The 25,559-nt window shown below is 41.3% G+C and overlaps 1 protein-coding gene across 1 annotated transcript in view; it reads left to right on the top strand.

The window, feature by feature from the left end:
* The window catches only part of LOC137265750 (1-phosphatidylinositol 4,5-bisphosphate phosphodiesterase epsilon-1-like), a 307,271-nt gene that overhangs the window by 49,151 nt on the left and 232,561 nt on the right, over positions 1-25,559 (top strand). The window contains exon 2 of the mRNA XM_067801199.1: positions 19,834-19,936. Within this exon, the coding sequence (XP_067657300.1) occupies positions 19,834-19,936 (103 nt within the window). The remainder of the gene's footprint in view (positions 1-19,833; positions 19,937-25,559) is intronic.

Here is a 25,559-nt window from a genome sequence, read left to right as displayed (position 1 = left end):
CGAATGCAAAGTGTGAAATTGATCGCCGGCGCTATGGGAAAAGTATGAGATCAATGAACACGCTAGAAGTGTAGATTTCAGTGTCAGCCCAGTTGATTTTGCACGACTATGCTAACACTTTAGACAATCCATACCTCATCACTTAAGACTAACAGCGTCTATTATTCCACAGTTATCTCCCATGCGATCCAGTAAGTGGGAGCACATCCCAGGACAGGTTGAATATCCCTAGACTGCCCAGCTCCACGGGAGAAGTGCTTGTCCTCGCCTAACAGCTGATCAATAACCACTAGACCAGCCGACATTGACTGTGCCAATATACTCATAGTCTTATCGTATTCTAGCCAGACTCGGAACAATGACGTGAAGCGCCTCAAGTCGTTGTGTAAAGTTTAGTCAATTAGCCGTGTCCCTATCCAATTGTAATACGGTCGAATCCAACCTATAAATCTATGTTTGTTATTCTTAAAGCAGCACCCGCCCTTGTGTTTTTCGTTCAAAGTATGGGTTTGACAGGTAAGCTAAAATACTGCGAAGTAAACATCATTCGCTGTTTAATGTCAGTCGCCACAACCGGTTTTACAGTTCAAACATATTTTATACCGTTGGTTGAGGAGTCTCATTTTATTAATCAGAGAAATGCAATTACATCGTGAAAGAGGCTTAAAGTATTACATAACGTTTGAAGAATTTACGAAACAATTACTTAGCCCTGCAATGGCGATGTTGCCAGCAATAGGAGTTTTAATGGAAATCATGACTGCACATCTCGTGAGAGACAGAAACATTTTTATTTTCGTCTAATCGATATGGTTTCTGTCTTCGGTGATGCTTAGGAAACTGCTGCAATGACAAAACGCCTACCACACACACATATACGCTCATTCAACTAGACTCTCCCCCCCCCTCTCTCTCTCTCTCTCTCTCACACACACACACACACACACACACACACGCGCGCACACACGCACATACTCACACAGACACACACACAATGTCATACACAATGTTCTGCAATTGCTGCATCTTTCAAGGTCATTACAGCAATGAATACCTATAGTTTGTGAAGCAGAGGAGATGAGTCGATTCTTGGTCAGTGTCTAATGAGACACTGACCAAGTGCAGATACCATACTTCCTCACAGACGACCGAGGGACATTTTTCAAGGTCATGCTTGTGACATTTAACAGAAATAACACGGGCACTGCATTTTGTGGAACATTCTATGTGAGGCTGGATGAGTTTGTAATTAATGGCGACTCTGACCACAGGAGGATGACGTCATTATCGCCATTCATGCTGATCACACCTCCTGCTGTCTTGAATATCTCTTGGATAGCAGCCATGTTTGCATGACACGCCCATTTATACGGAACTCGATAGCAATAGTGAGGTTTAACACGTCAAATTCTGATGTATTATGGCTAGCTAGTTCGTCTTTAATAAGGGACCGTTCATAATGCTGGCTAGAATTGGTGATGGTTTTTATGGAGAAGCATGTACAATGTGAAAGTACACAAATAAACTGACACCTCCACCCACCTCACCGCATGTCATGTACAAATCAATGACACCCCCAATACGTGTGTACAAAACATATTACCCTGTCTCCACAGAACAAAATGGGTGACCTTCCCATAAAATTATCACCCCTGCCCATAAATTATAAACGGTCCTTATCTTGATTTGCCACGTTGATGGAAGAAGAAGATTAGACAGGCAGCTTTAAAGTGGGAATTTTACATCACGGAATTCGTAAGTCTGTGATGCAGACGCTGAACTACATACCTATATATGGACTGACTGGACCTGCCTATATCCCCACTGCCTGGAAGAGAACACAACGTCTGTGTCATACCATAAACCCTCGCCGTGGATCGACAACCGCCAATCGATGTCTAATTTCACATGTAAATTTGAATGGATAACGGCCCACAAATCGATGCCTACTCACCATCTCCCGACCTAGTTGTGCTAAAATGACCACAAATATTACTTTTCGCTTGAATCTCACGTCCTTGTCAATTCAAGTCGAGATTTCAAATAAATAGACTCCTAAAGTAAACATTGATCATAGAGGCAAATTGTACACGTTCCATTCTACAGTCCTATGATCGATTCCCGGTTGTTGGTTTGTCAGTACCATGCCTTCCTCGAAGGTTCGAGACCTGTCAAGATCCTGATTAGAACTGGTCTTCAGTACCCAGTGCTTGCGATAGAGTCCTCTGTCGGCTAACGGGATCGGGTGGCCAGGCTCACAGGGTTGGTTGACACATATCATCGTACCCCAGTTGCGTAGATCGATGCTCATGCTGCTGATCACTGGATTGTCTGGTCCAAATTCGATTACTTATAGACCACCGCCATATAGCTGGAATATTGCTAAACTCACTCACTCGAAGTTTCCAAATAAATGCTAAACTTAAACAGGCTTCACATGGAACTGACAAGTTATCAAATAAATGCATTTCAAAGCAGCTTTAAACCTAACTCACTCACTCACTAGTGGTAGTGTAAAGGATTAGCATTACTAAAACATATTTATGTCACACAAGATCTCATAATCCGACTTTGTATCATACAAGCCGTACCCAGCATGGACGATCGGCTCCATGCAGTAAAATTTGCACTCAAGACCAAACTTCATTTTGCGTTTTATGATCTTTAATCCAAGAGTGATTTATGTTATTTAAACATTTCCCATTTTGTAGAATATTATTCCATGACCATAGTGCTATGGCAGCCCAGCGGGGCTATTCATCATGCTGGTTGACTCAGCTCCAATCCCGACTGGGCTGCGTAATGGAGCGCGATCACATGTAAAGTCAGCACACACGAGATAAGGGAGAACAACATTCAGATTCAAGCCACGTCGGACAATGGACTTTACTTTGTCTTTATTCTGATAGTGATGGATACGAGGATGACGACGACAGCACGTATTTGTTGCATGGAACGAGGATCTGGTGACCGGTCGCACAAGGTCAATGATCTCAGTGGCGATCTGGGGCACCAGTGGCCTTGGGACGTTTATCACAGATCACTCTACAGACTTCCTCCTCTTATGTGTGTCAGATTTGCGACATCGTTTAAGTCTTTCCTCCCTGACGCACCGTGACAAGACTGTAATGTTGTAAAAGCAGCCTTTAATACAACTAGTTCGCTGGGGTTGGTTTTTGAGAAACGCCGCCTTGTAAAGTATCCCTCCTGCTCACTGTCACTTGGAACAGTCATATTTCATAGAACCACTTTAAGCGTACCCACCAGATACCGGCCACCACAGCATGTGTTGAAAGTACTGCCCATGATATGTTACCATCAGAGATACCTGGATGTAACCGCAAATTAAAAAGGTTCTAAACAGGAAAAATATTGCTGCGTGTTACTAATTTAAATTTTGTCGAAAAAGAACTTTCATTTTTTAAAATAACATGCTGAATTTGTTCAGATGCTTGGTGACAAACTGCCCACTGGTCACATCGCGGAGAGTTTCTGGACAAACGGGTTTTCAGAACCTGACGTGAGGTGTGTAAGCATTACAATGAAACAGTGATAGTACATTGTGTTTCCTTCCTCACTGCTTAAACCCGTCACATGCCAGTCAATTCACTTGCCTAGGTTACGTGTAATGCACGTTAAAACTGGCAAATGTATCTGCTATCATTTTGGTGACATGTTAGAATCTAGATAAAATCTTGTTAAGACTCTTCTTGGGCATTATAAGGTGTTCACTGACCGCGTGGGGAAGATTGGTTAGTGAACCCTCGATGTTCGTTTATGTTCGCTTATGTTCGCTAAGCCCGAAGGGCGAGGTGTACAGAAACAAGCATCGAGGGTGCATCAACCCATGGGCCCCGAGGGACCATTGAACAACGTATTTATCTTACCCAACACCTCAGTGTTAATGTTGAATTGTTTGAAGCACGGTCTCAAAAACGTTTTGTCGTCATCGCTAGATTTTGCAGACTAGAAACACAGATTTAGAGTTATCTCCCTTCCAGCGATTTCTATTTGCAAAACATCGGTCATTTCCGTACGTCATACGTGATTCAGTGTTATTCGAGATAAAGAATTACTACCAAATGAGTTCCCGGCAGGGTACACAGAAAATGTTACTCGCTTGTAAGCGGGGAACATTGAAAATAGTAGAAGAACGCTCAGCCAATCAGAAAACGACATTTATGTGAGAGGTAAGATAATGAAAATGCATTTGACCAAGATTTGTATGTGCAATGTCACACAGTCGTGTGGAGATTTGATTCTGGCCCCGAATGCCTCATGCTTAGCTCTGAATATGAATCAGACGCACTGGTATTCTAGTTCAAGTGGGTGAGTTAGTAGAAAGACGCACTGGTATTCTAGTTCAAGTGGGTGAGTTAGTAGAAAGACGCACTGGTATTCTAGTTCAAGTGGGTGTGTTAGAACAAAGTAAGTATGTAGACTTACTGAACCAAATCAAAGCTTCGATCTTTTTGGCATACCTCCTCGTTTTTGTTTTTGTTTGTTTTAGGGGTCTTTTTTGTTTTTTGTTTGTTTGTTTTTTTATTGTTTGGTTTTTGGTGGTTTATTTTTGCTTTTGTTTATGTTTTGTTATAAGGGTTTTTTTTGTGTTTTTGTTTTGTTTTGTTTTGTTTTGTTTTGGTTTGGTGTGGTTTGGTTCATTAGTGTTGTTATTATAGTTGTTTTTGTTTCGTTTTTATTTTGTTGGGGTTTTTTCGTTATTTTCTCTTGTCTTTTTTTCTGTTTTGTTATTTTTAATAAAAGGGGGTATGTTCCATTGTTTTGGCGTTTCTTATGTATTTCGACAAATTTTATGAAATTCCGACTCCTGTACATTAAGAAACACCTATAGGGTAGGGATGCATAAGGACACTGTTTTGTCTTTGTCTTGCGAAGATACCTTATCTTGATGACCTCGACGAGTTTTTTTTAACAATTTAGCTTTTCTAACAAATTGTCCCATAATTTTTTTCGATGATCACTACATTTTCGAAAATACTGTAACGGTCTAGGAATTGCCTCGGTGTATTTTGAGTTCTTTACATTGCTAACTGATATTTCTGTAATATGAAAACGATGGTGGTTTCGATGAAACATATCCATACTGATGTGATGGGTTACGGAAAATAGACTGGTATATCAAAACTTCCTCAGTGCCGTGTACACAGTGTAATCTTGTCTTCATAATTCCCCGGCACTTGCAAAAGCACCACTGAGAGACTATACAGTTGCTACAAGGGTGTGTTTCCCTGCACAAATCTCTGAACTCCCTGAAGGAGCAGCCCGCCTTTCCATGAACGGTTGTTGTCAAGTTTGGCCGATTTCTCCAGTATCTATTACACAAAAAGAGTGCTTCTGGAATTGACAGCAGTCATTTGATGTTTAGATGAGCTTCCGTCAGATGAAGGAAATAGACAGCAAGTTGTAAAACTTTGTCCCTGCCCTAACTTATCTCTTCTTCTTATCTCTATCAACTTTTTAATTATTATTTTTTATTTATTTTTTTTTATTTCATTTTTTTATTCGCTTCAATTGCTTGCAGTTCAACGGGATACTCTTCTGTTGGTGACAGTTCAACAGGATATATCGGTAGAAAGAGTAAGTTACAAATTGCACAATGAAAAAGCAGACAGTACAATGTAAAATGTATTGGGAATATCCAGACTAGACAACTGAAGTGCTACATGGGTCATACAGAGAATGTGAAAAACTAATTTCATTACAGGATTGCATCTAGGTTTTCCATTTTCTGTAAAAAATGTTTCATATTGTCGTTTTTCTTATCGATAAATATCTGTAGTTCTGTAGATTGTGAAGCTAGGATTGTATCCTTTTATAAATGTGGCGCTTTGCCAGTAGTGTCATGTGGTTTTCCACTGCAAACATTATATTTCGTCCGTTTTACCAAGGACTTAAGTTACGAAATGGTTAAAATCTCTCCAGAACATTTTGATGATTGGACAATCAAGACAAATATCAGTGGTAAATATCCTCACTTACTGAGACACATAATGTGCATAGGTCATTATTTAGTTTTATCAATTTCATTTGTAGTAGTTTAGTGTAACAGGCTCTGTGCAAAAACGTATATTGAAAGCCTGAAAGGTTCGTGTCTATAGTGGATTGTTTGTATTGTGATAAAATGGTTATCCAACTTATCAAATCATTTTGTTATTAAGGCCATCTGTGTATAGTCCACGTTTCTGTCCAATAAATAGGACAACTGTTAATAGTGATGTCTACTGGGAACAGTTGATGTATTGTCACTATTGAAATGACAAAGGTGTGTAAATATTCCGTATAGCAACTCAGAATAGTCGTTGCCTCATTATTATTGACAAAGATTAATTAGAACAACAGAGGCCACAGGAGAATGTGTCTAACAAGAACATAATACACCTCACCATAATAGATTATATTATTTATTTTACTTTGTTAACAGAACAACCAATGTTAAATCAATTTATTACCCACGTGGTACTTCGTAAAGGTGAATCATAACAAAGTGTTATGACACTTATGTGTCATAACACCTTCGAGTGATTTGATTGGCTAATACGTGAACTTTGACATTGCTGGTACTACTTTCATCACTCATTCCATTCATGATTTTCAATCGAGTTTTCACACCTGAGAGCATGTAATTTGTAAAACGAAAACACTTCTGTGGAATTAGATACAATTTATTTCATTTATTGTGGTTACAAGCATTATTTTGAAATCTATGATAACTCAAGGTTTCTGTAATAAATAGGAAAATAAAACAATCTATAAAAATACGTAAACAAATACGTCTAGTAGGCCTCTCATGAGTGTAAACAAATATGGCGTCACCCGTAAAAGTTATTGATTTCGTCAAAATTGACGGACAATTGGTTGGAAGAGTAGTGAATGTTATCAAGAGACTGAATACCTTCTGCGTGTATGTTGTCAGGACTGCACAGTAACACACAACATCAAAAGACAAACAGCGGTCTTGTATCTCTATCACTGCCACTGTCAGCCGCATCCATTCGCGTCCTCCCGCACAAACATATTGTCACTGCCATGTATCCCGTGATTTCTTATGTAGGGGTCAAAAGCACTTCCCAGAATCTGAACACAATAGGCTTGAAATCGTCTTCGTTCGAGGTTGTAGGCTAAGTTTTCAGATCCAATTTTCGGTGGAGTCTTAACATAAACATAAACATCGAATCTCGACAATTGGGAATTCCAAGCCGATGAGAGGGCGTCACTGGCATCCTGCGCAAAGCGTCGCCGAATTAGTTACAGTAACTCGTCCTCCGATGAAGAACCTTAAGCTCAACTATTTGAGACATACAGTTCCCTGTTATTCACATTCATCTTTGATGTTGAGTTTGCCGCTCCTAATTAAATGCTCCACAGAATCTTCTTCTTAGGGAACACTTCTCAACATGACGACTAGCCCGACAGTGATGGCCGATTGACGTTCAGGCTAGATTTAGGTCACGTAGTCAAGTTCAAAATGTTTACACTTCGCAAGTGTTTTGATGAATTACATTATTGCTTTTGAAAACAAATCCTCAACTGAAAAGAATTAAATTTTCATTACGACTTGATTCTGCCTTAATTTGTTTATTTTCTTGTGATTTGGCGCCGTATAGGAAATACATTGCCTCTACGCAGCGTACGTTTTCCTGGAGTGAAGCGGTTGACATTCCAATCACCAGTATGATGTATTAATCCGCGTTACATGGTTCTGTTTAGGAAAGCAAAATATTGCTTTATTTTAACGATATTTTCACTCTTTAGAACGTGGGTAATAAATAGGATACAAAACTCGTTCCCCTTTCATATCAGACTAAAGCTCGTGACAAACCAAAATTATTTCACTCGGGGCATAAACTTGATATGAAAGGGGAAGGTCGTTTAATATCCTATAAATGGAATATATCTAACCAGAACAGACGCCATGTCAATATGGTTTATGTCTAACCAATACAGACGCCATGCCAGTTTGGAATATGTCTAGCCAGAAGAGCAGACGCAATATCAATATGGATTATGCCTAGCCAGATGTACCCCATATCAGTATGGATTATGTCTAACTAGAAGAACACACTCATATCAATGTGGATTATGCATAACCCGAACCACAAACTCCATATCACTATGGATTATGCTTAAACAGAACAGACACCGTGTCAATATGGATTATGTCACACCAGAACAACAGATACAATATCAGTAACGATTATGTCTAACCAGATCTAGATGCGCCATATCAATATGGATTATGTCAAATCAGAAGAACAGATGCAATATCAATATGGATTATGTCTAACCAGAAGAGACACCATGTCAATATGGATTATGTCAAATCAGAAGAACAGATGCAATATCAATGTGGATTATGTCTAGCCAGACGAGACGCCATGTCAATATGGATTATGTCTATCTAGAAGAACAGACGCAATATCAGTATGGAGTATGTGTAGCCCGATGTAGATACGCCATATCAGTATGGACGTCTAACCACAACTACAGACGCCCTATCACTGAGGATAATGTCTAACCAGAAGAGACACCATGAGAGTATGGATTTTGTCTAACCAGAACAGTGAGTACCGTGACAATATGGATGAAGTCCAGTTATGCAAAAGATGCCACTTTAATATTTATAATGTAAGTTGAAAACAACAGATACCACGCCAATGTGGATAATGTCCTTTTACAAACAGAGATGTCATATCAAAACATATAGTGTCTATCAAAACCTTAAATTCCCAACAATATGAATAATGTCCAGTCAAAACAAATATTGCCACGGTAATGTAGGCAGTGCTCAATAACGTTAATGTCTTAGTCATAGAAGCGTGGGTACAAACACTGACAAATGCCGAAACATATTCAGTCACAGATGTCATGCACCCCTTCAGGACCAACAGCAAACAGCGGTCCCTCAGACTACTCATCCCGAGCGGCCTCCTGGTTCACATGTTCTTTACAGATATAAATACACTGAGCTGTTAATGCTGAAAGCCTTGAAATATTCTTCTCAAATGTATCCCAAGCAAAGCGTATCCCGAAAAGTAACAGCTTGAAAAAAATATGTCTTGTTACACGGAGACATGCGTGATGTGAGAAGGTCGGATGTACATGCCTTCAGGTGAAATAAAACCCATGAATATGATTCTCACTCAGGTACCTTCGATACCAAGCTTTGGAAAAAGGAAGCTTTCTGTACGTCATCAGACAGCAGGAGGGACAAATGCATCGTCGATGATGAACTGATGTCCCGCTAATCAGAAGAACCTGTTGAGATCAATATGTTACCATTAAACATGTATGCCAGATTCTTGCGGTCGACGAAAGCAACGTCTAAGTATGGCGGCTTGTCATGAAACAATGATACTCTATAGCAACTAACAAATTCTTTACGCTTTTATTACACGTTGTTCTATATTGGTCGACTTCAAGCTGGACATCAAAAATCACTATTAGCCTAGCACCGCAGAATCTAAAGTTTGTAATCTTTTTGGTAACGTTCAAGTCTTTAGATTGGTATTTATCTTCAGAGCAGCAGAATGGTGCTTAGTTATCATAGAGTACTTTCCATGTAAGAAATAGGGGGCGAAATGTTTTAACTAGTTCAAATTTTATAATAACACATGGGGATTCGGGATTCGGGATTAATGTCGTCACGTCGAAGACCCGCGTCCGATTTCCACATGGTACACGTGAGGCCCATTTCCGGTGTCATCCGCCGTGATGTTGCGGAATATTGCAAAACGCGGCTTTAAACCACATCCGCGCATCCCCTTGCAGCATCCCGAATCCAAGCGGTAAACCTGATGTATCACATTTCCTATCTTAGCATCAACTCATCACCGTTGATGGTGCGTTTAAACCAACGACGGCAGATAACTCATCACCGTTGATGGTGCATCTAAACCAGCTACGGCAGATAACTCATCAGCATTGATGGTACGTCTAAACCAACGACGGCAGATAACTCATCAGCGTTGATGGTGTGTCTAAACCAACTACGGCAGATAGGTCATTAGCGCTGATGGTACGTCTAAACCAACTACGGCAGATAACTCATCAGCGTTGATGGTACGTTTAAACCAACAACAGCAGTAATCTAAGATGGGTTTATATGATACGTCTGAACCAACGACAACAGTAAGTTCATAAGCGTTGACGGAACGTTTAAACCAACGACAGCAGTAAGCTAAGCAGCGGTGACAGTACGTCAAAGCCAACAAGAGAAAACTCATCAACGTTAATTGTACGTCTATACCAACGACCGTAGAAAGCCTATCAACGTTCATGTTACATCTAAACCAACGACAACAGACAACTTATCATCGTTGATGATACATTAACAACATCAACGGCACAATTTGTCCCCAGTAACCAATCCACGACGTTAAAGGGCCTGACACGCCGATTCGTTTTTGCATCCTCTTTCCACGACTGCCCGGCTACATGCTAATAGAAGTGTAGTAATGTTTGCGCCGTCAAGTTTACTTTCACTGCAAAACTGATTGATTGACTTATCTACGACTCACAACAAAATAAAACCCACTCACTCAGCCCGCATGTCAACCCACCCAGACATCAGGAGTGGTATGTTCTCCTGAGGTCGTGGTTAAGGAAAGCAGCACAATGTACAGGGACCCACGTATGTGACAGCATACAGTCTCTTCCACTGACCTGAATTACTTCCACGCGTACACTTGAGACTGATCGTGCCCAAGTCATTGATAGTGCTAATTTTGTAAAAGCAACGCTATTAAAGAACGTCTAAGTGTATGGGTTAAAACTAGTCCTATCCCCAGCAGCCACTCTCGTCTCGTCATAGTTTGTAGATACATTAGCAGGCCGGCAAGGCACCGATCTGTAGGAGAAAGCTTCAAGATCGGCGTGATAGTAAGGACAGAACAATCCAGTGAAACGACACAGTGTGTCATTAGCTTTGTGATGGAAGGACAGGGGTCAGTGCTTGCTTGTGTCACTATCTTACATCATCGAACATCATCACGCAAGACGGTGTCTGTGTACCCAGTGATTCACAGAACCAGAATTATAGTCGCGGTTTATTGTGTCTTCAGGAGTTTGTGGGGAAATTACTTGTCTGTTCAATCATATTTATAGGTGCATACACGACAGTACAACCAGTTCAACAGATAAGCATACTCCTCCTGTCGTCCCTTGAATCATTCGGAGACTTCTCTATCCTGCAAGCATGATGTAGGTTATACAATAGACCGATCGGATCCACAGCTCCACAGAGGTTCGGCGCCACCTTTGACCAACTTGTAGTCTTGGTTGCCGCGTAACAGTTTCAGACCGTAGATTAATGTTGAGATAGGACTAGGAAGTTCAAGTCTTTCACATGTGAGTGGCCCTTGAAGACATCTGTTAGAAACACTCCACCATAAACCAGAGCTATCGGCCATGATCGACAGCCTCTGACACAATGGTCTTCGAGCTGTTATCGCATACCACGTGACCAGCCGATAAGGTTTGCGGAACTTGATGAAAAAAAGAAAATGGTAAATGGAAATTTTGTGATTTTCAAAGTGATTTTTGCTGCATGTACTTCTTTTGGACGGTGGTTGAGATCAGATGATGGTACGTACACATGGTCGTCCAATCTGACTTCCATTTTCAACATCAATAAACTCCGTGAAGCTTGCTGTTTGTTTTTAGCCTTTGATGTATCTGCCCATTCGATGAAAGCTACACCAGTCTCAATCAATTTCTCAATGACGTCATAAGGCTCCGACAATGAATAGATAGTTTTGTTGGACATCGTCAGACTTTTCTCCAAACCAACTATAGTGCCATTCTGCACGATATGGGAAACGGAAGTGACCGTCATCGAATCAATTTGGTTAATCTAAAGCCGCGTAAACTACTGTAGAAAGACAGTGCTTCCCTTTAACGATATTTGAAAAGGGTAAACTGAGTGTACAAGCACTAACGACACGTACTAATCTCAGAAAGAATAACAAGTGAAACAAGTGAAGGTCAAGGTCATTGTTTGTCAATCTGCAGTCGATAATATTTATACAAATCAGCTTTGGGCTGAAGCACAGACAGATATTACGCTGAGGTCATGCATATTTCATCTTGGGTAAAGATGAAAGGAAATTGATTTCGGTTATGAAAAGGTCATTGGTGGTCCACAGCAAGACATTCCAACCCAAATGAACAAATACAGCAGGTTACTGCTTATTTGCATGTACCAAGGATACGCCGATTTATTACTCGACTACGGGATAGGCAAAATAATCAGCTTCTGTACGGATGATAAAAGGTTAATTAAGTCAAGGTCACGAACCACACGGTTGGGTGACTGGTGTAAATTACGTCCAAATCTACGTTCAAATTGACATCAACTATATCACGGTCTTTCCTGAAAGATCGTAATACCAGGGCCCACTTGCACAAAGCGATCTTAGTACTACGACTATCTTAAGCCTAAGTTGGAGAATGGGAGTTACAATCACTGTAGCGGTAAGGTAGCTTTGTGCACGTGAGCCCTGATTAGTAAAGTAAGACTGAACCAGGTTCAGAAAGTGATCATACCTCTTCGACTTTACAAAAACAGTGGGGAGTGATTGAGTCTAGGTTTACGTCGTTTTAGTAATGTTCAAGCAAGTTCACAGTGGAATACCAGATAACGGCTTCACGCATTTGAGGAATCAAACTCGGGCCTCTGTCATGCGTATGCTTGAGCAGCTAGTCTACCCATGTTGAAGCGTGAGGATTACCAGCATATCAACGCCAAAATATTGTTGTTCAATCAGGCCACGGTCAACAAACCAGAGACCTGTCAAAGACAGGCTTTCGCCACCAGGACATAAATCATTCCAACAGACTGGTAGTCCCAAATGGCTAAACAGAACGGAAGTCCCTTACTGCACTTGTCCACAATGAGACCTGCTGGATTGATGACGACACTAGGCATGTCGTAACATGTTAGTTTCTGGATAACACTTTCTCCGTTCAGGACAGGCAGTAAAATATTTTAATGAAGTATTAGAATCCTGTATGAGACTCATCCCAAAAGGTCTACAAAATGTGTGATACCCACGTTATAAAAGGCAAGTGTTCAGTTTGCTGAAATGGGAACCATGTCCATATTCACTTTCACGGTACAGAAAGTCAGAATCTAGACCACAATTGTTGTCCATCCAATTTTGTGGCAGTTTCAATGGTCGAGTGGTTAAAATCGCATACTTTGTAGAGAGTGTGGGTTTGAATCCTAGATTTTACCAATCCCAAACGCACTTTAATATAATCCCTTTTCATTTTAAGCTGAGAAGATGTAGTCTAAGATCTGTCTGCGAAATGCAATGACCGGTCGACAACTTCAGACAATCGATGAGCCCTCGATGATGTCATCAGTAAAACTACGTATACTTCGTATCCTGTAGACATTTATTATTTCGTCAGCAACTTGTGAGGCACGACTTTCAGTTTTATCAGACATTTATGTCGGGTTCTTGTACACTTTGATGTTGAATAACAGTTGTAAGGCAAACGAGTTCGTTTCTAGGGACTTATACAGTTGTTCAGTGAAATGTTTCCAGGGAGTTGGCTTACTGCTGGCGTTGTAAACTTTAGAAGCATTGATTTTTTATGAAAGCTGGGTTGTATATACTTCCACTGATGCTAAATGTCTTAGACAAATTTATTACCTTCATTTATAGATTTTCCTATTTGTATGATGCCTCTTATCCATTAGAATCCGAATGAACTGATCCTTTCACAGAACCAAGGGCAGCTCTTTAAATGCGAATATCTAGTAACTGCATCAGAAGAAATATGTTTACTGTCATGTGCTTGTAGTCAATAATTCAGTTAGAAGATAGCTGACCGACTTGCTGTATCGATTACTTGTGTATATTACTCTCCTTTTGTTTGAGTGAATACCAGAGAACCTTGATTGTAACCGGAGCTGCATATTAATATATTGTATATCGTTTTGTGTGCATATGGGTGTGTGCGTATGTGCGTTTGTACGGTGCGTGGTTGGATGACTGGATGAAGCCACACCGTTTTAACAATGTCCCATGTCTTGTATGTCTGGTTGAAGGAATGTTAGTTAAAATGGATCTCACAATCTTGGGATTCAAACCTCGTTTGTTGTGTTACAAGGAAAACGGACTGTGACTACATCGCCAGCCAAAACCACTCAACCAACACAAAAATCAGCCTGACATCAGATGCCTGCAATACTGTTAAAGGCAGTGCCCAGTACCTATGTGGGAGTCTTTACTTACTAAACAGCTCAAAACGATGAACTATGTTGATAATCACATGACAAATACCAAGAATCTCGCCTTGTCAGTGGTGTCACGGCAAGATTGGAAAAGACTCCGGGAACCAATTTATACAGGGCCCCAGGGAGGTAATTGTAGAGTTACCTCCCTTTGTACTGATCTAACGTTCGAATCCAGATATACTTCCCATGACCCCAGGTCTCATGGGGCAGATCGGTGCTCTCGTGTGTCATTAGACTAGAAATGTCTCTGAACCGTATCCCTTTCATCTTCCTTTGAGCTCGCACGCATTGATGTAATGTTAAAAGCTGATCAGAGCTCCATAAAACTCAAATGACTGCGTCATTCCTGAGATGAAGCTATTCTGTGCAAACGATCCGGGAACTGGTCAGATTGTGTAAACAATGCACATGCCATTGTATCACTGCACACGCACATGCACATGTAGAATTATAGAACCATTTCTGAATGGAGTCCCATCAGCGTGTTAAGTTTGACATAATAGCTTCTTTGCTAAATATGCATTGAGTAATTGATTGCATATGTTTTATATTCTCTGGAGATATCGCTGATTTACTAGCAATTATTTGAAGGAGTTTTTTGTTAGTGTTTTTTCCCGTTCTCCAATTTACTGGCACGAAATGTCATTGAGTTTTTTCTGTAGAATGACACAGATGGCTTCAATGGTAAAGAGCTGACTGCGTGTTGCTGTAGAAGGATGTGTTTGCAATCAGTCTGACAATTGCGGGACTCTTCCACCGTTTCATGTTGCCATGCTTGGTAGAGCCTGTCCTGATGTATCGACACAACGCAACGCAAGCATTTTCGTCATTTCCATGGCAACCGTAATGAAAGATGACATAATTCCAATCGGACACGTGCAAAACTCGTATCAATAGGGTTTCAGGCATGGTCACGTGATCGTGTTATAATCTCGTGAGAGGTGGGGTCCCACGAGATGATAAATCAGTAGGACATTTCACACTTTCTATGCCGATGTTATATCGACAACCGGCCCTCGATTCGTTGCAGAAACTGAAAGGGAAAACATATATACATCCAACATTAACCCTTTTCAAAGTTTGTAAATAATTTTTCAATTAATGAGTGTCAGTGAGTGTCAGTGAGTTTAGTTTTTGTGGCAGCATTCCAGCTATATGGTGGCGGCCTGTAAATAATCGAGTCTGGACCAGACAAAACAGTGATCAACAGCATGAGCATCGATCTGCGCAATTTGGAACCGATGACATGTACAAACTTGAATGATATGAGTTGTACCGTATAGGGGTACAAGGTCGGTGTAGGTTGTATCCGGGTTGTGCATGTACCGTAGAAACGCTACAACTCAAGTTGTATCTGTAACGTACCAATGCTACAGGGTCGACACAAGTTGTATTTATAAAGGGCAAACGCTACAAGGCCGATACAAGTTGTATCTGCAACCCATGTTTTTCGGAGGTGACTTATTTGATGTATTTCATTGTATCCCATTTGACTAGATCAGTTATCGTGGTGTCAATCTCTGGAATGTCTGGTCCAATCTCGGACCATGACATTAATAACGAGAAACACTGCTGGGCCATTATGGGTCTTTGTTGCTAACAAATAAACAATAACGTGTCATTATGGTTTGTATATCGAACAAACAAGCAAATACTGGTTCACAGCGGGTTATATCTGTCGCGTAGGAAGACTTCGGGTTACTACCAGTAGTCTTTTAACGTAGAAGCGCTGCTCTACCGTGTTCTTTCTATAACGAACACATTTGACCAGGTTGTCTTGTGGTACATAAAGTCCGTGCTGACCAGAATCAATATCAGCAACACTGGAATCGCCAATCCAGGATGGGAACAGTGCTATCCTGAGTTGTCTCCCCTACACTACAAAGCTGTAGCCCCGTTGCCAAGGATTCTGTTGTGTACCCCACAACCTGCCAATGTGACGACGTCATCGTAATTGCAACCTCTTGATGACCTTCAGTCTCCGTCTCAGGCATCCGCGGCGTTCTCTTAAATGATGGCACGTTTCGTGTGATGTATCTAAAAACTTAACGCAAATTATTATGGGTGCAAATTAGTAATTTCTCCAATGTTGTGAATGTAAAGATTTCTTGCTGAAATTATTCATGGTATTTCCCGAGCAGCCGGTAAACCTGAACGCCGCTCAACTTCACATGACAACCCTAACGTATATATATATAAAAGGTCAATGATGGGCGGTTGAATGGATGGATTGGTTATGGGTGGACTGAAGGATGAATTAACTTCAACCTTCTACGTTCTTTGTGATCGTTCCCCAAATGTTCAGTGAAGAATGCAATGACACAGTTACAATGGATCAAAAGCTGTGTTAACAATACGTCCTGTGTCAGAACAGACCCTGCCCATGGTGATACACCGACTTCGAAGATACTGAAAAAGCCTTCTTCACTTTGGCACACTTCACGATCAGTTCCAGATGGAAAATCTTAAAATCTTTCTGAATACCAGCAGACATTCCTACAAGTCTAAAGATCTTTAGACATGAAAAAAGCAAGGAATCAGCGTTGGTATTACAGTTCTTACCTTTACAAACACTTGTACCGAGATGTCGTGATGAGCTGAATATTCTACACGTCAAATATTCAAATAATGCCCACTTTGAATTAATTTAACCATACATTACAAGCATATTGCAAGGATATTACACGAATGTTGCAAGAATGCCACATGAATGTTACAAAATGTTACAAGAAAGAAACGAGCGGAACGGACACATCCTGACGGACACATCGTCATTCATAATAAAGAAAGAACTCGAGGACAAACACGAGGTGTGGTTATCCATATCGCTTGAGCATTGTAGATATTATCGATTGTCTCCCTCTTCTGCGCATGCGGTTTGCCGTGAAGATAAGCAGAGCCGCCGACGTGAGATATACATTGGCTTAAGCACTCGTAAAATGTCACAGCACCAAGCCGTCCAGGTGTTGTTTCAGCTAGAAAACGGGAATTGGTTCCTGCTTTGACTGGAAGAAAACAGAAACTGTGGGGGTGTAAATGATTTGCAGGTTTGTTGAAGACTCAAGACCAGGAAGTACTTATCTGAAGGGCTTAGTTTCCCAATCAGTAAAAAGGAATCTTACGTTTGTTGGTTAAACAATCACAGTGATTTACTTGTATTACGTCAGCTAGCGATTATCATGCTGCAACACTCAAGCCATGTTTAACGCTGATAACAGCTGATCTTTCAGTATAATGGTGTCCAGTAAGTAACTATGACCAGACAATCCAGTGGCTGATAATATGACTAGGCAACCCAGTGATTGATGTTATGACAATACACTCCAGTGGTCGATAGTATGGCCAGACAATCCAGTGGTGTGTAACATGACCAGATAATCCAGTGGCCGATAGTATGACCAGAACATCCAGTGGTCGATATCATGAGCCCTCTTCATGAAGACCAACAACCAGCCAAGGCAAGACACCCGTTCTGAAACATCTTACATCCAAAGGCACAGACCAGTTGCCGCCAAAAACCCAGAGGGTAGAACAACGTCTTGATATTAGTCAATTCAACAAGATGAAAGAAATATATAGTATCTATAGTAGTGTTTTAGAATGAATATTTTTCAGATATTGGTACTACTGTTTGCTGCTGATTTCGGAACTTGTTATTTGCACTGGGACGGGTATCCGTCTTTGACTGGGTAGATCCCGTGTGACATTGTACCGGGGGAAGCAGAGTATGCCCACAATTTCGGCGAACACTTGGTGTCTCCAGTGTTTAGGACATATTCATAAGCATATAGTTAGCATACAGGCTGAATCTTGCAATGCATTCTTCTTTTAGATAAATATTTATAAATAACTGCGCGAATAGTTCTGTTGATGTTTTACAGTTACAAGTACCACCACTACTACTACTGCTACTGCTACTACTGCTGTTACTACCACTACCACTGTTACTACGGAAACACTGGTAGGGTCAAGAAAATACCCCAGCTTAGGAATTTGTCACCCTTAATGGTGGAATCAGAAACTTTAAAGGACAGAAGCCCTATGAGGCTGGAATTCCTGTTGCCCGAAACTATACTGAGGGAACAAAATAAGGGATCACATCAAAGCACAAGTGTTCCTTTACTTTTTTCCGGTTTTCAGGTTTCTTTACAAACCGTGTATGGCATTTTCCCTCAGTATATATACATGTTAAAATTACATGGCCAGGCGATTTTGTTGGTAGTGGTACCATACATGTCAGTCTGTAGCTGTACTTATGTGTACAGTTGTGATTTCAATGCTATCCTTTGAGGACATAATTTGTTCACTGCCTACAGAGATCTTTATTAATAGACAAGGCACGAGGCAGCTGGATGCTCCCAGATAATGATATGAAGGTTTCCTGCCAGGTGATCCAGCCGCACATGATGGCCAGGTTGTTTACTGCGGAGCAATTACACGGTATATACATTATACATAGGCCATAAACCACATTACTGCACGGTGTCCGTCCGCCCATCTGCAGCAATTGCCTCTGTAATGTACTGTGCTCCAGCTTGATTTTCTGGCTGTATAACTGCGTGTATGCGTGCTATTGGTACTAGTACAAGTGTCCAAGGACACTACATAAATGAGCCCACCTCCGGACCCGAACATGGGTGCCTCTACTTGGGATCGAACCCAAGCCGCAAGCGAGATTGCCAGACTGCCCTAATGCGCCCCTTTACTCATGGTGAATTAATTCGGTGATTTTATTTCACAATTGATTTAATCCATAAATCCATTCCACGTGCAGGTTATTGGCGTATAGCTTACCCACAGTCTTCTCTTCTACAAAAGTATAAATATTCGTTCTGTATTCTATAACGTTTCTCCATCACAAGTGGAAAGATTCCTTTAACGTTCCTATTGTTCACGTTGTTAACTATGTTGATACCATTATCCATGTAGTGCTGATAAAAACCCACGAAGCCATGGTCTTAAAGGCAGACAGTTAAACAGTTCAGAAAGAGTGAACTAGGCAGTCAAGATGAAGCAAAAACTGAGAATAAATTAAAAGCAACCTTTCCGGTATCCTTGCCCCAAGGGATTGGCTTTACAGGTCTTGATGATGTTCTCAATGACATGCATGTTTATGACTGAATGCGTTTGTAAGCTGGAAACATGCATAGGTTAAGGGATAAATGCATCGATAAACGCAGAAATCATGTACGCCTCGTTTGACCCGAACGCTTCCTCATGGAATTATTGTGTCGTCAAGTACCCTTAGTGACCTTTCCCTTCAACCATGATAGTTAATCTCGATGAACATCGATACCTGATTAGTATCAGTTATTGCCTTATAGCTGGAATATACCATAGAGCATCGTTAAACAACAAACAGTATCACGGTCGAGCATATAACAAATTGGCTTCGCATGTGTACATAGTCCACATGTGAGGATTCGAAACAGGCCCTTGTGTGTACTGTGCCCACTTGGCTCACTGCGAAGTAATGAAACGTTGTGTATTATCATGTATGATTATTTTATGTTCCTACAACAGCTTACATTATTAAGATCATTGTAGTCACCTACTAAATGTTTCAGGAGTACGTGGGCCACGCAGAGAGAACAGGAAGTCGCAGCAAAATGAGCCTTCGTAGAGGAGAGCGCTCCAAGCAAAGGGGAAGCTACTCGCTTGATCCAGGTGGTGAGTCAGTCCATTCCTATATCAAAAATGGCCGCCGTGTCCACGCACTGCTGACCAATATGACACGGGCTATCCCAGAATTTATGCTTTTCCTCATATGCTGGTATCCAAACAGCCATGAATAATTCATAGTAAGGTATTGATCACTGAACATTGGACATGTCAAGCAGTGGATAGATTACAGTTTCCAGAGGAGGATATGAGATCACAACCAGGATGTGTATTTATGTATTACTTTCAGAGTATTTCTTCATGGCATCTTTCTAGCAGTAGTAATGCATTTCGAATAAATATGCATTCACAACTGTTGCTTGTCAGACTGCATGGAAGCAAATTGTTGCTAATATACAACGCATATATACGGGATGTTATTAGTATCGTTTATGAGTGAATACAGTATTCACAGTGGCGGTGTCTGTACGCCTGTCTGTATGACGGTACCGTAAACCCGCACACTGGAACTGATTATGGACCGGCATAACGTGATCAAATTACACACCAGGAACTGACACATTTTCATTTGAAAACAAACCACTTTGTACTTGTTTTGCATTAGGTGGATGAACTGTGGATGCGTGTGATAAAAATTAACTTCATTTGTTCTGGCACATCCTTTTTGATGACATGTATTGCATGTGTGACTGATACTATTTAGCCTAATGTTGTATGTCATGTAGTCTGTCTTTAGTCTTGTGGTTAGTGAGGATGGTGTATTAGTTATATGCTGGAGACTTGGCATTGGACACGACTTCCTTGCTGCTGGAGCATTGTTGCTGTGTTTTTGCGAGATGTACTTTGAAAGATCTCCCTGGCTGATTGTCCCCTAACCTTTCCTACCAATCACTAGTTGATTCTGCTCCACAATCACTAGCTGCCTCTCATACACTATTCACTGGCTACCTTCCTTTTAACACTCACATACTCTCTTCTACACTCATTGACTGACCTCCTTTACCACTCTTCTACCACTCACTGACTGGCCTTTATTTACTACTCTTCTACCGCTCACTGACTGACCTCATTTACCACTCTTCTGCACTCATTGACTGACCCTCATTTACCACTCTTCTACCACTAATTCACTGACCCTCATTTACCACTCTTCTACCACTCATTGACTGACCTCATTTACCACTCTTCTACCGCTCACTGACTGATCCTCATTTACCACTCTTCTACCGCTCACTGACTGAGCCTCATTTACCACTCTTCTATACTCACTGACTGAAACCCATTTACCACTCTTCTACCTCTCACTGACTGAGCCTCATTTACCACTCTTCTTTACTCACTGACTGACCCTCATTAACCACTCTTCTACCACTCACTGACTGACCCTCATTTACCACTCTTCTACCACTCATTGACTGATCCTCATTCACCATTCTTCTATACTCACTGACTGACCCTCGTTTACCACTCTTCTACCACTCACTGACTGACCCTCATTTACCACTCTTCTACCGCTCATTGACTGACCCTCATTTACCACTCTTCTATAACTCATTGACTGACCCTCATTTACCACTCTTCTATAACTCATTGACTGACCCTCATTTACCACTCTTCTACCACTCATTGACTGACCCTCATTTACCACTCTTCTATAACTCATTGACTGACCCTCATTTACCACTCTTCTACCGCTCATTGACTGAGCCTCATTTACCACTCTTCTACCACTCATTGACTGACCCTCATTTACCACTCTTCTACCGCTTATTGACTGAGCCTCATTTACCACTCTTCTCTACTCACTGACTGACCCTCATTTACCACTCTTCTACCGCTCATTGACTGACCCTCATTTACCACTCTTCTACCGCTCACTGACTGACCCTCATTTACCACTCTTCTACCGCTCATTGACTGACCCTCATTTACCACTCTTCTACCGCTCATTGACTGACCCTCATTTACCACTCTTCTACCGCTCACTGACTGAACCTCATTTACCACTCTTCTACCACTCATTGACTGACCTCCTTTACCACTCTTCTCTACTCACTGACTGACCCTCATTTACCACTCTTCTATACTCACTGACTGAAACCCATTTACCACTCTTCTACCGCTCACTGACTGAGCCTCATTTACCACTCTTCTATACTCACTGACTGAAACCCATTTACCACTCTTCTACCACTCACTGACTGACCCTCATTTACCACTCTTCTATACTCACTGACTGACCCTCATTTACCACTCTTCTACCGCTCATTGACTGACCCTCATTTACCACTCTTCTACCGCTCACTGACTGAGCCTCATTTACCACTCTTCTACCGCTCACTGACTGAGCCTCATTTACCACTCTTCTATACTCATTGACTGACCCTCATTTACCACTCTTCTATGCTCACTGACTGACCCTCATTTACCACTCTTCTACCACTCACTGACTGACCCTCATTTACCACTCTTCTACCACTCATTGACTGACCCTCATTTACCACTCTTCTACCACTCATTGACTGACAGTCATTTACCACTCTTCTACCGCTCATTGACTGAGCCTCATTTACCACTCTTCTACCACTCATTGACTGACAGTCATTTACCACTCTTCTACCGCTTATTGACTGAGCCTCATTTACCACTCTTCTATACTCACTGACTGACCCTCATTTACCACTCTTCTACCGCTCATTGACTGACCCTCATTTACCACTCTTCTACCGCTCACTGACTGACCCTCATTTACCACTCTTCTACCGCTCACTGACTGAGCCTCATTTACCACTCTTCTATACTCATTGACTGACCCTCATTTACCACTCTTCTACCGCTCACTGACTGACCCTCATTTACCACTCTTCTATGCTCACTGACTGACCCTCATTTACCTCTCTTCTACACTCAGTGGCTGTCTCTTCCTCTACCAATCGTTGGCTGCTTCTCTCCTAGTATGTAGTGGCTGTATCAGTTTCACCTTCAACTGCTGACTCTCCCTCACTAGTCATTGGCAACCCTTGCCCCATTACTCATCGGCTAACTCCCCTGGGCAATCAATGGCTGACTCCTACTACTCACGTGCTGCCTGTCCTTTACCACTAATTGACAGCCTCCCCTCTACAATCATTGGCTGACTCTCCTTTATCAATCATTGGCTGACTCTCCTTTACCAATCGTTGGTAAAGTCTCCTCTAAAATCATTGCCTGACTCTCCTTTACCAGTCATTGGCTGACTCTCCTTTACCAATCATTGACAGACTCTCCTTTACCAGTCATTGGCTGACTCTTCTTTACGCCTCACTCACTGTCTCTCATTTACCACTTACTGGATGTCTCTCCTCTACAGTCACTGGTTGACTTTCCTTTACCAATCATTGTTAAAGTCTCCTCTACAGTCATTGGATGAATCTCAAGGAATATAACTGTTTACAAATATTTCACATAAACCCTGTTTCAAAATGCTAACGACATATGCCTACGATACGGCCTTTGCCTCCCTTATATTTCAGTCCGTCGGGAATATTAATATTATACAACCCAGTTTTGCATGTGATTACATTACTTGAAGATAATAAATTGAATTTTATAGTAATCTGTTACAGAAGACAGGTGTTAGAGGATCGATATGCTATCAGACTAGAGAGAAACGGGATGGTTTTGAAAAGATATTGGAGACAGTAGCATATTGTGGCCTGTCGTGATGGTCAGACTGACTGAGCATAGAAACAGAAACATAATCCGTTGTCGGGATTTTGTTAGGGCAACATTAATTCCCTTAACTGATTATGCGGATGAATGATGTCAGCGCGTGTCGACTTCCAAGGTGAAACAATAAGTTACCCAGAAATCTGTAAATAGAAGAAGATATAGTGTGACACCAGCAAACACAGAAATGTTATCAAATAATGATTGCGTTATGTACACAAATGTCATTTACTGGAAATGAATTAGAATAGCAATATCAAATGGTGTAGCGGTGCAAATTGACGTTCAGTTCAAAGACGTCATGTTGAGCTTTTGACGTTTTGTCACAATAGGTATGCATATAAATATTTTGTTGTCTTTGACATTATAGAGCGCAATGACATTCGTCGGATGAGCGATGATATGCTTTTCCTACTGTGATATATCAACATGTTTACGGTCGATGCATGACGCTTAGTGGTTCTAGTGAGATACGACGTTACGTTCAATTTGTGACGTTTTGTATATTGAATGGTAGAGTATTTTGATCTTGTTACGATATGTTTTCTTATTGTGTTATGTATCACGTTTAAGTGATATGTCACGTAAAGTAGTGTGTTAGATTTAGGATATCCGAGTGAATGTTAATATTCATTGTGTGGTAAGAGCTTCAGGAATTCAATTCATGATGAGGGTTCCAAGTTGACATGTTTGAAGTTGGAGCAGCATGGATGTGGTTATATCTGGTGCCGCTAAGTGGCCGCTGTGTCTGATTGATGGGTTGAATAATTGATGGCTCCTAACGCGACCATCAAAGTCTGATCAAGACCAGTGACCTTTTCCGATTAATCCATACTGTACTGTGTCAACCTTGTCACCGTCAGTTAAAGTATAGCACCTGCTTGTTCAGAACAGAAGTACATGATTGTGAACGGACTGATTGTAGCGTCTGGTGTGACCTAGCTTATTGAGAACTGAGTAGCAAGTGGATAACGAAAACTGTAATGTAGCAGGTGAACAGACAGATCTTCAGTCTGACCTCTCAAAGACGAAACTGTTTTGGGATGTATACAGAAAATGTTACTTCCATCCTCGTAATATCGGACAGATCTCCTGACTCATGATACCGCGGCACCCCTGGTTAGAACACTGACTCTATCAGGGCTTGACTATTGCAACAGTTTGTTGGTTGCAGCATCAAAAGAGTCCATTCAAAAGCTTCAACGAACGCCCAGCTGCCCGCACAGTTACTGCTTAGCCGAAACTGCCGCATCACTTCCATCCTGATATCTCTTCGCTGGTTGTCTGTTGAAGCTGACATTGACCATATGATTCTTTCACTGGCCTATCAGTCCGTTGGTGGTAATGCACCTATGTATCTTCAAGAACTCATCGCACCTTACATACCAACAAGAACTCTCCTGCTTTCATCCTCGTCTAATCTGCTCTGTGTACTACAGTGGAACCTCAAATCATTTGGCTACAAGTCTTACCAGAACATGACATCGGTCAAATGGTTTCCTCCCTGATGAGCTGAACTCTTTAAAACTTTAGCCGTCATCTCCAAGACCTTTCTCTGCAATAGGTTTTATGTCAGTGGGCGTCAATGATGCCTTATTGCTTGTTAGTACTATGAGCATACCTGGTGTGCATTTGGGCGCTATAAATGGACACATCGTCATTGTTATTATTATTATTATTATTATTATTATTGTAGCATCTGGCTTGACCCAGCATACTGAGGGCTGAACGAACTGATTACAGTATTGTGAAAGGATCGATCAAGGCGTCTTATGTAACCCAAGGTCGGGTTTCACAAAACGATCGTAGCGCTACTTCTGTGCTTTATTTTGGACAGTCGTATAGCCACAATCGCTATGTGAAAAGCGGGCAGTGTTTTAGGCTTTCAGTAGGCAACTGAATGACAAAATCTTAAATTTGGTCGTTAACGGGCTAAATATACGATGGTTGAAGGACTGATCAT

This window comes from Haliotis asinina, chromosome 15 (genome assembly GCF_037392515.1).
Source record: "Haliotis asinina isolate JCU_RB_2024 chromosome 15, JCU_Hal_asi_v2, whole genome shotgun sequence".
NCBI lineage: Eukaryota > Metazoa > Mollusca > Gastropoda > Lepetellida > Haliotidae > Haliotis > Haliotis asinina.
Note: the sequence above shows the minus strand (reverse complement) of the source record. Positions and strands in the feature narration are given on the sequence as shown.